This window comes from Spinacia oleracea, chromosome 4, assembly GCF_020520425.1.
Source record: "Spinacia oleracea cultivar Varoflay chromosome 4, BTI_SOV_V1, whole genome shotgun sequence".
Classification (NCBI taxonomy): domain Eukaryota; kingdom Viridiplantae; phylum Streptophyta; class Magnoliopsida; order Caryophyllales; family Amaranthaceae; genus Spinacia; species Spinacia oleracea.
In genome coordinates this window covers 13,123,537-13,137,094 of record NC_079490.1, presented here as the reverse complement: position 1 = coordinate 13,137,094, position 13,558 = coordinate 13,123,537, and the positions used below count along the sequence as shown (strand labels likewise).

Genomic DNA, 13,558 nt, shown 5'->3' with positions numbered 1-13,558 from the left:
ACTTAGTGTATTTTATGGTAAGAAAACTAATATGGAAAAATACATAAAAAATTAAAAGATTTTTCAATATTTTTACTAGAAATATTTTTACTAACTTATATACGGGATTTCCTATATATGTTACATAATCAAATTCTACACATAATCTAATTCAAACATACATCGCATATATCAGGATAAGTATTTGAAATTTATACGGTTTATAACAGCCATATATACCATAGAAATCTATCTATATCAATATAATATACTAAAAGAGAGAAAATCAATGTGGTGATAACAAATGTCACTTATTTATTCGCCTATCTTATAGGTTTATTAAAAAAAACTAAAATACTTAATATTTTGTATATTTTTATTTAAACCTTTTAATTACTTATGGTAATAAATCAATTACACTAAGAAATACTTATTTACTTATGGCAATAAATTTCTTCATCTAAATACATTACTAAAATAACATGTTGAAATATACTGTGTATACGTAAAGATCATTGACTAAAAAAATTATACTAAGAATCTACTTTAATGTAAAATACAAACTTTTACATAAAGCGGTCTTATAAAAAAGACCACATTTGTATCATATAAATTAAGCAAATAAATCAATTAGTTAAGTACTGGAACTAATTAGTTTTTTTTGGTGCAAATGAGCCACAAGGGCGGGGATGAGAATCGATCCCAGGATCACCTGGAACCGGGATGGAAGCTCTAACCAACTGAGCTATCCATCACTCTCACTGGAACTAATTAGTTAAGTACTACGTAGTATAACTAATTAGTTAAGTAATAGAACTAGTTAGTTAAGCACTAAACTAATTAGTTAAGCAATTTACTCAATTAGTTAAGCAATTAAAGTGGTCTTTCCGGTAAGGCGGTCTTACACAAAAGTTGCCGTAAAATAAAAATACTCACAACATGACAATAACCTGTTTAAAAGAAAAATAAAAATATTTTAACAAGGTTGTCTAAAATATCGTTTTACTAAAAATATTTTAAAATCTCTTAGCATATATTAAAATATTAAACTTAAATTTACTAATGACTAATTGTATGCATTATCAATTTTTATTTAAAATATGTGTCTTAAATAGATTGCGGATATGTATAACGAATATTTGCCTTTTCCTTAATATTCGAAGTACTCTGTTGTATTTATCTTTTTTTTTTTTTTTTGACATTGTTCTCCGTAGTATTTATAAAGGTTGTTTAAAACATGCTTATTTAAAAAAAAAAAAAACTTAATATGTATCTTTTCTGTCTCGGATAATAATTTCTACTTATCCTTTTATTTAATAAAAACTGTTTCTTCAAATAACAGTCACTGCTGTGTATAATCTGAAGCTCTTCTCAGTTCTGTAACATAGAAGCAAGAACAATATACGGACTACTTCGTATATCAGATGCAAATCTGCAATCACCCATGCAACCCATAACCCCCATCCGCTTATGAAATTCCCAGGTGAATTAACTATACTGAATTTGACACTTGACAGTTGAAAGAACTGAAGTGAAAACAAGGGCAAGTTATATATTACAACAGATAAGTGTACAATAGATTTATGGGTAAATCCCACTCTAGATTATGACAATTAACCATTTCACAGTTAAATGTCCGTGTTTATCTTCTGCAACACCAATTCCCTTCTTTGAATATGTACATATACTGATACACTCAACTAACTGAAGTTTCATCACACCACTCAAACTGATCCAAACATTCAGGGGAAGAATTACCTTTGCGTCCTTTTGATGGCGATCACCATCTCTCATCTCCGAACCAGTTATCCTTCTCCTTGGGTCCTGTTGGTCCTTCTTCGCCATAAAGCTCAGTTGGAAAAATATCCAGCAAATTCTCCATTGAGAATCTTACAAATATGGGAAGATGATTCATTACTTTATCAATCTCAGAACGTGCATCATACATCAATGTCGGTCCCCACTCTCTCATGTACTGAAGCCAACACGGTTCTTCAACAACGCCATCTCCAAGATACTCAGCAGCAATGATCTTGTACTTAGAACTCGAGTCCACGAAATATTTACTTTTAGCAACATCATTTCTCACCCCTATCCCGAGCTTATACGGGCCCAAGAGATAAGTTCCCGAATGTGCATAACTAGCATGACCACATTTTGATGAATAAACAATCGGTTTGTTTCCGTTGATGTACTCCAAATTTGTAGCATCAACCCACTTACCCCCGCTATGTTCTGAGAAGTATACGCTCCATAACTCCCCCGTGAAGTTGCTCACACGAAGAGTAAAATGTTCCCAATCGCATACATGCTCCCCTACTCTAGCCAATGAGAAATTTGCCAACCCGACTTTAAGGGTAGCAGGCCCGTTGAATGGGCAAAAAACCCACATTACAATATCGGTGAAAGCACCACCAAAAGCCGGTTTTACATGAACATACAACTCCGCACTCTCTAAATTCCCACGCTTGACATATTCTCGTTTCTCTTCATCCTTTGGTAAATCTATCCAATAATTTCCGTCATTGAAACCATTCTTGGGAAGTTGTGAACCTTCTGAATCAATTCTCTCACCATCTCTTATCCCGTTCTCATACAAGAGTGCTCCATTGTCAAAAAACCACTTCACTGAAGAGGGCATATAGATCTCATCGGGGTGGAAGTACACGGTTGGTCCATAGTGCTTGATAAGGGCATGAATTTGCTCCACGTTAGGCATTGCATTTAAGGATGGATCTCGATTCTTCAAACATGCCGTGGTTACTACATCTTCTTCATTAATTCCATATGTACAGCTAAAAAATGTTCCAACACAAACACCTCTTCCAAAAATACCCCTTCTGCAAGGTCTAGTCTCCCAAACTGTAAAATCATCATCAAGTATCATATCACACGCTTCACAAGTTTCCGTTAAATCCAATCGAACACAACGAATGTCGTTAACTGAAGGCTCAACGGGTGTATCAGTGACCAGAAGGCCCATGGCTCTATAGCCTGTTGGAGCGTTAGGCAACCAAATAAAACCACACTCCGAGCTCCAAACCAATGCATAATTCAGCGGTCTTGTTAAAGCAGGAAGTTTTGATGATTCTTTAACCTCCCTTGCAACAAGAACGAATCCCCATAAAGGACGATCATTTGATTGGCAATAGTGACCAAGACAAAAGAATCCATCCGGGACTTCCACAGGCCTATAAAATGTTACGCCTTTTGTATTTTTATTTCTACGGGATGGGTTGCAACTCCATACACTTTCAAATTTGGTAATCTTTGCAACCTCTAACTCTCCAAGACATATTTTTCCCGTGGCAAAACCTTCACCTAAGCAAGAGTAGTGTACCGGTATAAGTATATGACATAAAGATCATTAGCAATTTAGCATCCCATGAGACATGATAATATGGTTACATTTCCGTCACACTTATACAACACTACATTGGTATATACTTTGTAAACAGCATATGACATTATGAGTTCATGACTAAACCATGAAACCCAGGGAAAATGTTGTTCACCGGAAATAGTTATCCGTATTACTTAATAATTCACACAAAATCTTAACATTTCTGTCACACTTATACAACACTACATAAAGTATATGGTTCATATAAGTTTTACCCCTTCGAAACGATAAATGTAGCATCATAAGAACATTGTGAAGAAACAAAAAAGACCTTCATTTCCAAAACTGTTAATTTACACTAAGAAACGGCTTATATGTGTAGAATAATTAACATAGGATGAGAAACAAACAGATTTCTGTAAGACAAAAATATCATTTTCACATTGGCAAAAACAGGACAAAAATATTTATCTGGAAAATTTGCAATCCAAAATACTCCTGATTTTAGTTTTTACAAGATTAACCATGAATAATGGGAGATATTTCTTAGAATATGTATAATATGTTTGGTAAATATTGGTAAATATTGTTCTTTTTTTGGTGTAAATATTGTGATTGATCTTGTGTATCATTTAGGAACAATATTCACTAACCATTATACAAGAATTTGCGAAATTTTCACTGTTTTTACAAAATTGAACTGATTTGGCCATTTGGGGCACCCGGCAACTAATCACTATCAAATTCCAAATTAGGAAATCATCGAGAGCTAATTCATAAATGACAAAATTCTAATTTATGGAGGAAAATAGAAATAAATATTGAGTGAGGGTTAATATCTACTAAATTTTGGAGTATATTTTTTCACAAATTAGTGAATTTGGATAATTGGCCAGATTGAGGGAGACTGAGACAGTGAAAGAAGACATGCAACAAAAACCCAGAAAACTTCAAACATTATCATCAAATATCAATGATTAATACTTCAATTTCTTTTACGTTTTTTGAGGGAAATAATTCAGTGAAATTTTACTCCATAACCAAATTAAATCAAAAGGACAACTAAAAAATTGCCCAAAAAAAGGGGAAAAAAGAAATACCCATGTAAGAAAATCAAAAAAAGATCAAATCTTGCATCAAATTTCAGTGATTCCACACTCAATAAAACCCCCAAAAAATATAAAAAGAAAAGAAGTTGCATTCGAAGCACAAACCTTGAGGCCACTGTGGAAGAGAAGCAGGCAAAGAAAAGGGCTCAGGTGATTGGCCAAGTTCTTGGTACTCTAATCTTCTGTTCCATTGAAAACAATCACACCCAAACATCTTTTAACTTTTCTAATTTGCAAAATTACAATCTCTTTTAGGAAATTTGCAACAAAAAAAATGCAATCTTTTTTAAGGAAAATTGCAAAAAATTAGACTGCCATTGTTGACCCTGCTCTCCTGAATTGGGTGGGTGAGGAGAGCAAACAAAAAATACCCACCTAGAAAAAATCTGAAAAATCAAGGTTGAAAAGAATTCATATTTGTAGAAGAGGAATCATACTTTGATTAAAGTTTCTTATTAGAAGAAGAACAACATAAAAAAAAAAGTAAAAATTAAAAGAAAGAGGCAAGAAAAAGTAAAGTGGGGTTTGGTTTGGTTTGGTTTGGTTTTGGTTGCTTAAGTTTTGGATTATCTTTTTTGCCAATTTTATGTAGTGGAGATTACTTTTTTTTTCTTTGCATTAAGAGGGTCCCACCTATGGTAAGCTTGAGTTAAACTCAAAAGCTGTTTGATTTGATCTCCAATTGTCTTAATCTGGAGGTTAAGAATTCTCACACGGGTGGTTTGGTGTTAATTAGGTGCGTTTTGTAGCTAATAATTGTGAATACCGAAAATCATGAATATAAGTGTCGATTAGTATTTGGTTTTAGTGGAAAAGATTGCATCTTACAATCTGAAAAACAAGAATATATGAGAATTGAATATTATGGTTTAACGGATAAGGTTGCATCTCACAATCTGAAAAAATAGGAATTTAAGAACCGATAAGTGCTTGGTTTAGTAGAAAGGGTACTACTCCAATCTCACAATCTGAGTAGTATATGGTTTAGTGGAAAGGATACTATCTCACAATCTGGGTAGTATTGGGTTTAGTGGAAAGGAAAGTATCTCACAACATAAAAAATAAGAATATCATACCGAGTAGTATTTGGTTTTGGATTGTGATCCATAGAACCTAAAAAATAGGAATACAAGTGTCAAGTAGTATTTGGTTTAGTGAAAAGTATAATACTCCGATCTCGCAAACTTAAGGTTGTAGAATCATTTTTTACTGGTGACACTTTGAGAGCAGTGATTTCTTTTTTGTTTTTTTTTTTGACGGGTAATTTCTTTATCCTATGTATTCTATAAAACGTTATAATAGTACATATGGACAAGGTCACTAAAATTAAATTTATAGACAAGTTTATTTAAACACCTATGACGCATTGGAAATTTGGAATGGTGATATTAAGTTATTAACTTAAGATATAGAGTTAAGATTATATAATAATTGTAGAATATGCTTCTCAAATTGCATATGCTCTTGAAGAGTTGGAGTAGTCAATTAATCATCCCGTATAAGATAAGGCTTTTCAAGTTTCAACAACCAATTTCATGTCCTTGTCAAAAAAAAAAAAAAAAAAAAAACCAATTTCAAGGCCACCCTACTCTTTAGAAAAAGTTTCTTAAATATATGTTCAAATTCTAATACGAGGGACTTTAAGCTTGCAAAGTAATGTGAGTTATGTAACTATGGAAAAGGATGTGAAGACAAATTTTGTTTAATTGTATTTTGAGTTTTTGACGATAAACAATTCTTAGTGCTAGGTTTAGTATGAGACCGTAATATACATAAAATCACCGATATAAACAAAAGTTTAACTATTCATTATTTGATTAGAAGTTATAGTTATTTTATTAGAAAGTATACATAGTAACAATTTTATTGATTATTAATAATTAAACATAATATTTGATCATGATGAATAACTATTTGATAGAAGTTAGTTTTACACATAAGACTGTCATATATATGGAATATAAGTTTTTGTAACTCTAGTTAACTCACAAAAAAAAAAAAAAAAAAAGTTAATCCCCCCGTATTTTATTAGAAATCACACTTACTATTTTCGGTTGTATTTTCTTAGGAGTCACACTTCCATTTTTAGTAATTTTTTTACCCCATCATTTAATTAAATAATATATTTAATTTACCTCATGACCCACCACCACATTAAACAAACAATTTCAGAAACCCTTATATATTTTTATACTAATATGAGGGAAAATATAAGAAGGTGCACCTAAAACTAGTTGCACGACTTGCACCTAGATGCCGATGCACATTCGATGTTCCCCATTATGAAATGGGTCCTCAAATAATGGTACCATAAAATGATGGTAATGGTCAATTGAGCTTGTGGATTATATGGAATGGTACATGTACTTCATTAATTCAAAGCCGCCCAAGATGGAAGTTGGAGGCCCATTTCTGGAACATACCTATCTTATTATGTCATTTAGCGATTACCCCACGCAATGTATTTATTTGTTCAATTGTGCACACATCAAATATCAAATTGGTCGAAACAATATGTGAAATTGGTCATATGGAACAATTCCACTTGTATGGACCCGGTCCACCATAAGATTACCATGGACCAGGTTAATTAGGTAATTTTAACAGTGAGTAATTATGTAAACTGTAGGTTCTGTAAAGTAACTATATCTCCAGAATAATAACTATGAACATAATAATGATAAGAATAACTATTCTATCCAAATAGTAACTATATCATATAGAAAAGTAATTTTAACTGTAAAACAATTACTACTATATATTCATTCTTGCAGACAAAAAGAGTAAATTATAGAAACTATAGGTTCTGTAAAGTAACTATATTTTCAGAATAGTAACTATGAAATAAATAATAATAATAATAATAATAATAATAATAATAATAATAATAATAATAATAATAATAATAATAATAATAATAATAATAATAATAATAATAATAATAATAATAATAATAATAATAATAATAATATAGTAATTTCGATGAGAACAATTATTCTATCCAAAGATTAACTATATTATATAGAAAAATAACTTTAGCTGTAAAACAATTACTATATTATAAAAATAAACAATATGATATAGATGGTTTAGAGGTCATATAGTAATTTTTTCTATTATATATCACATAATTACTGAAATATAAAAGAGTAACTATATCAAAGTAACAGTAATTATAACTCTTGAACAATAATAAAGAAAACATTAACTACTTGGTTAGTTGTTTTAGCTACGACATTCTAATTCTTTGCATCTATTAAATAAACCATGTTAAACTCAAATGTTTTTTGAACTAAAAAATACTAATCGACACGTCCACGTGGACCACGTCTCTTTTTTCCACCAACACATCATGTGCTTCCTCTACCACGTTCTTGGTTTCCATTGTTGTCAGGGTTTTCTTCTTCTCCTCCTGCTTTTGTTTTCCTTGCAGAATTTATTCTTTGCACGATTTCAATTTTGAGTGCATCATCTTTGTATTTCTGAATCAATAATATTTAAACTAAGTTAATAATTTAACATTTAAATATGAAAAAATAACATAATAACTATGTAAAACGTGTAGTTTCTATTATGCATCATATAATAACTCTTACAATTAACGATTGTAAAATACTTGCAGAATTGCATATATAGTTATTGTTATTGTTATAGTCATATAGTTACTGTCAAAATAATATAGTCACTTTTATTAATAATAACATGGAGTACAAAGAAAGATCATTAAAAGAACATAATGATAAGATAATAACTATTAAAAATATATAGTTATTATTATACTTGATATAGTAACTCTTAATATTAATGATAGTCATATACGAGCAAGGTTGTAGATATAGTTATTGTTATGATCATATAGTTGTTGTGATCATAACATAGTAACTCTTATTACTAATAACATAGAAGACAACAAAGAACATAAAAAGAACATTATAATATACACAAAAAACTATACCAAACATATAGTTACTATAATACAAGATATAATACCTATAAATATTATTGATGGTCATTTAGTCACAGAGTTGCAGACATAGTTGATGTGATAATAATATAGTAACTCTATCCATAATACAGTAAATATATCATTAAAAATATAGAATAACATAAAAACATGCACATAACATAATAAACTAACATAGTACTTATTTCAAAAATATAGTAACTATATGAAACGTACAATAACTATTAAAGAAAATAAACATATGGTAACAAGTCATGATAAAATAAACATAATATCTATTTCAAACATATAGTAACTATATAAATAATATAGTAACTATATAAATAATATAGTAAATAATATAAATAATCATCCGTCGCGCTTGCTCGCTTAGCCCGTACAATGACGCAATTATGCAAACACCGTTACATAATTGTTTTGGTGGAAAATATTGTTGTTATTATGATCATTTTGTTATTATACTACATGCGGTCCTAAATAATCTTTATGCTTAATATTTGCACAGTAATTAAGAAACTTTGATGAGCATGTGATGGTGGGATAATAAGTGGGGAAATGAGTGGCCATAAGTTCTCCAATAACGTAAGTGGATGAAAAATAATACTTCGTATTAAAGCATTGTGAGTGGGTAAGTTATGTGTGACTCCCATGATAAAATATTGCAACTTGTATGTTGTGGTGGGCAAATGATTAAGGGTGTACTTGTAAATTTTATATGCCAAAAATGGAATAAAGTAAAGCGTAATGAACTTTCAGGAACGGGCTAAAAAGTAAAGCGTAAAGAAATTTTAGGAACGGAGGTAATATTTGTATTATGTTTATGTAGGAGTTGAATTTTTAATTATTTTTTGTATGAAGTAGGGGGTAGGTGGGTTAATAGGGGTGGAGGGAGAAATAATATGATATTGTTAGAATATTTCCATTTTTAGGGATGGAGGGAGAACTAGTTTTTCTATTTGTATTTGTATTGATAATAGATCAATTCGGGGAGGAAAATAAAAAGTTCCGATGCCGGGAATCGAACCCGGGTCCCCTGGGTGAAAGCCAGATATCCTAACCGCTGGACGACATCGGATTTTGATGTACACTTTGCTTCTAAAATAAATATATACACGTTACAATTTAGTCGCTCAACCAAAGGTCCAAAAACAACGCTTTATTGAATCTTAAACCAACACTATCAAATCTAAACATTTAAAATAAAAAAGAAATTCTGGTGCAATTATACTAAAACTGTACTGCTGTCTTCATTTAAAGTATAACTTTGCGTTCATTGATCCATTCATCAGTAAATTTTGGTTCAACTAAGTACTCCGTAATTAACTTCAATCAAAATCATTTACCTCGATGGAAGAGAATAATTCAATAAGTGAAATATTAGTTGTAGAGTTCTTAAATAACAAATGAACTTTTTAGAAAGAATAGAGTTGTAGATTTATTAATTAACTTAGATCAAGATCCACCAATGCAATCGTGCTTTGGGGAACAAATTTGTACTCCCTCCGTCTTTTTGTTCTTTACGTTTGACATTTTGCACGTTTATTAACGACTTAATTTTTTTTTTGATAAACAAATTAATTTATCGATAAAAAGTCATACGACATCTACATAAAGATTTAAATCTAACAAATACATAACAATCGAATCAAATAAAAACTTCCTTTTACCATAGCTACGATCGCAGTATATCAAACATTTTGTATACTCTCTTTTATATCGTTGTGATTTACAACCTTGAGGGGGTCTATAGATCTGTTGTAGCCGTGACAAATATGATTTCCGTCTGATTGTAGTCGAAAGATTGACATCCTCTTCGATCCCGCATAAATCTTTACCAAAGTTACGTTGTGGTGGGTTTAATTAACATTTTGTATACTTATTTAATGTGCATTGAGATTTCTCTATTTTTTATTTAAACAAGAAAATTACGTTTATTTATAATGTTTTACTCTTATCAAAATTTTGATGTTGGGAAAATGAGAAAATTTTAATGTCCCAATAAAAAAGTGTGAGAGATTAAATGACCCAATGAATTTAATTGGTTAAAATAATCATTGGACACAAATTTTGATAGAATATTAAAGCATTTATGTGATAATATAAGAGCATCTTCAACGGTAAGTTAATTGTTAAATTAGCTTGTCATGCCACATAATATATCAAGCTACTTCCCTTTTTAGCTAGTTGGTACCCCAATGGCTAGCTACTAAGCTTAATATTAATGTAATTATATTTGCCAATCAATATTTTTAATTTAATTTAATTTAATTTAATATTATTTCATTGGCCAATTTTTTTCAAGCTAATTTGCTCGGCGAAACTAATTTATCATTTGAACTTCAATGGTTAAGCTAGTAGCTTGGAGTTTCTAAAAATTGCAAGATAGTCCCTAACTACAACCATTGAAGATACTCTAAAAGGAAATGTAGATAACATTTTGAAACACCTAAAAAGGAAAACGTAAAAAATAAAAAGAAACGGAGGGAGAACCCATCAACTCAAAATTAGGGGAATTGTGCCATTGTGGTATGGTATTCCAACTATTCCCCCTCGTTTAACATGACTACTACCAAAATAAACTAAATCCTGTTAAGCTTTTTCTATTATCCTCAAAAAACTAGAAAAAGGAGCATAACCCTCAACCTCACACTTGATCGCTCTTACATAATTTTAGTACATTGCTTCACACATATATGCCCAAAACCCAATCTTCTTGACGCTATAATGTTGTACGTAATACATAGCAGCAAGCCATATCCATATTATGCGTTGCAATATTTTTTACAGCAATCCCTAAACTTGCATAAAGATCCATTAAACACGATTAGCATTATAATTGTTGCTAAACTAGAAAACTAACTAGAAAATTTAGGTATCCCACCATTGTTACATAAAATCTTTTGGGGATTATGGTCTTATAATTGTTGATTGAACTGAGCTTGTTTACCAAACATAGGTGTGCCAACATCGGTTAACCAAGGCCTGCATGTACCTCGTCCAAAACAAAACAAAAATACACAAATTGAATAAAATAAAAAAGGAAACAAAACAAGATTTTGTGGTTTATTATGATATTAATTTCTTTTCTTAAAAACAAATTTCCAACCTTGCAATGTTTACAACAAGCTTAATTCTCTCTTCGTTTCTAAATACACAACAGTTTAATTAACTTTCACGCCCGCCAATGAATAAACTAGATGAGCAAGCCATACTCGATTTTTAAACTAATACGTAGTATAGGTATAAAACATTTAAAAAATATTCAACACAAATTGATAATTAATTGCTATGAAGTAATATTTTTTTTGTAAAATTTTGTTATCTCAGGAGAAATTAAAAAATTAAAACTTAATTTATATTTTTGACATGTAAAATTATTTTATTATTTCCAAGATGCACTAAAAAATAGTTAAATAGTAGGTTTAGGATGGAAAATTCCCTCGTTGTAGGTGTATAGACATTATCATTAATATCTGCAATTCAAAGTAATAAGAGTTATAAAAAGTTTATATTTAGTATTTTTAAAATATATATCGAGACCAATATAATAGTATTTCCTTTTATAAAAGTTAATATTTGAAGTCTTTGTACTATAATACTCCGTATATAAATAGCGTAAGAGTGAAACTGTTGCATTATTTAGAAACGGAAGAAATAAGAATTTGGTGGAAGAAATGATTGTAAGGTAAAAATAAAATGGTCAAAAAATTTATATACATAAGGGATAGAGGATAAAAAAGAGAGTTAAATAAAAGTATGTACACTCTACCTTTTTGTATCACCACATTTAAGAGCCGTTTGATTAAAAAGAATCATACAATAATGTAGGATTGACTATCGGTATCACCGTCTGATGTCGTCGTCTTAGGACGCAACTTTTTCTTTCCATTCTTATTATTTTGTTTATCATTCGCATGGTTGGACCCACATACAATTGTAAACTCAAACCCGTATGCCTTACCAAAGCACCTAAATAATCTCCCACCCGCATCTGTTTTTGATCGCCGGTGCTGTGGATGTAGATGCGGGTGTGGGTTCTTGTGCTTGTGTCGTGTGCCCTCACCCGCCGCCACCTGACCACCCCCACCTTTCCCTCCGCCGTGATTTGGCTTTTGCATCTCCATCTTCCACCGTTCTATTTTTGTGACTATCCCATCCTCGCTCGGCTCGTCTGCCCATTGCAAGATGGAGTCGCCCTCGTCGTCGTTGTTGATTATCGCTTTGCCGCCGTTACCGCGACCACGAGCTTTTGTTGTGTTTGGCGTGTATAACCCTCTTGCCACCGCTGCTGCCACCACTGATGCTGATGGTCCTACGTCGGAGTTGCAAATGGACGAGCCTAAGCTCGATCCCGGGCCGGGCTCGGGCGGCTTGGGAGCTTGAGTTGATTCGTTGTCGGCACCAGCTACCCAGGAGCGCTCGCTCTTCGACCGGCGTAAGACGCTGGATCCTTCGGGTTTGGGTCGGGTACCCTTGTCGTCTTGGATACCGACCCTAGAGAGCGGCATGCTTCGCCTAGTGCCATCTAAGACCGAGACGACGACATTAAGGATTCCTTGCGGTCGGCCCGATGGACGACGAATTTGGAGGTCAACAGTTCGACGGGTAGACCCGATTGGGCCGTCTGTGGGTAGTAGGCTAGCAATGGATACTCGAACCGACCCGACGAGATTGTCACGTAGCCAAGCTTGGCTGTAAATCTCAATCTCTACCTTTGAAGAGTTGGAGGAAAGGAAATCGGGTGTGACCCGAAATATGAACCTATCGTTCCATTCGGGGCAATTATTTCCTTTGTGGTCGACTCGGGTTATCAATTTTCTTTCCGGGTGGACCCACCCAACAACATAAGTGTTCATGGATCTAGATACCGTTGCGAGGTCTCGGGCTGAAATTATATTGATTTGTAGCAATTGGAAGAGTTCTGTCATTGTTTACTTATTATTGAATTTTGATGTTAACAATCAAATTCAATGATAGTCATAAATGTGAAGGGTTTAAATATTTTGATGGGCTATTATGGTTTTTTACCTTACCTTTTCTCTAATGATCTCTCGTCGTCCTGTTTCTAATTATTTGATTTAAGATCAAAGGAGGACGACGAGATAGAGAAATGAAAATATATTTTTTAAAACGGATAAAAGAAGAGAAGCCAAAAAATCATAG

The 13,558-nt window shown here is 32.0% G+C and overlaps 2 protein-coding genes and 1 non-coding gene across 5 annotated transcripts; all 3 read right to left on the bottom strand.

Moving 5' to 3' along the window:
• Positions 1-1,511: 1,511 nt before the first annotated feature.
• LOC110792642 (hypothetical protein At1g04090) lies at positions 1,512-4,995 on the bottom strand. Its single transcript, XM_021997459.2, has 2 exons — positions 4,537-4,995; positions 1,512-3,300 (listed from the first exon to the last, which is right to left on the bottom strand). Exons 1-2 carry the CDS (start codon positions 4,643-4,645, stop codon positions 1,760-1,762), a joined length of 1,650 nt encoding a protein of 549 aa, XP_021853151.2. The 5' UTR covers positions 4,646-4,995; the 3' UTR covers positions 1,512-1,759.
• A 4,403-nt stretch (positions 4,996-9,398) lies between these two features.
• Positions 9,399-9,470, bottom strand: TRNAE-UUC (transfer RNA glutamic acid (anticodon UUC)). The gene has a single exon. It is a non-coding gene; the product is annotated as a tRNA-Glu (tRNA).
• Positions 9,471-10,804: 1,334 nt separating this feature from the next.
• On the bottom strand, positions 10,805-13,552 carry LOC110792643 (uncharacterized). Of its 3 annotated transcripts, none has more exons than XR_008932126.1 (3): positions 12,165-13,552; positions 11,277-11,377; positions 10,805-11,193 (listed from the first exon to the last, which is right to left on the bottom strand). XR_008932126.1 is itself a non-coding variant. In XM_021997460.2 (2 exons), exon 1 carries the CDS (start codon positions 13,321-13,323, stop codon positions 12,208-12,210), a length of 1,116 nt encoding a protein of 371 aa, XP_021853152.1. In that variant the 5' UTR covers positions 13,324-13,552; the 3' UTR covers positions 10,805-11,377; positions 12,165-12,207. The 3 variants fall into 3 exon arrangements, 1 of the variants encoding a protein (XP_021853152.1); XR_008932125.1 differs by having other exon boundaries at positions 10,805-11,188; XM_021997460.2 differs by having other exon boundaries at positions 10,805-11,377.
• Between the last annotated feature and the right edge of the window lie 6 nt (positions 13,553-13,558).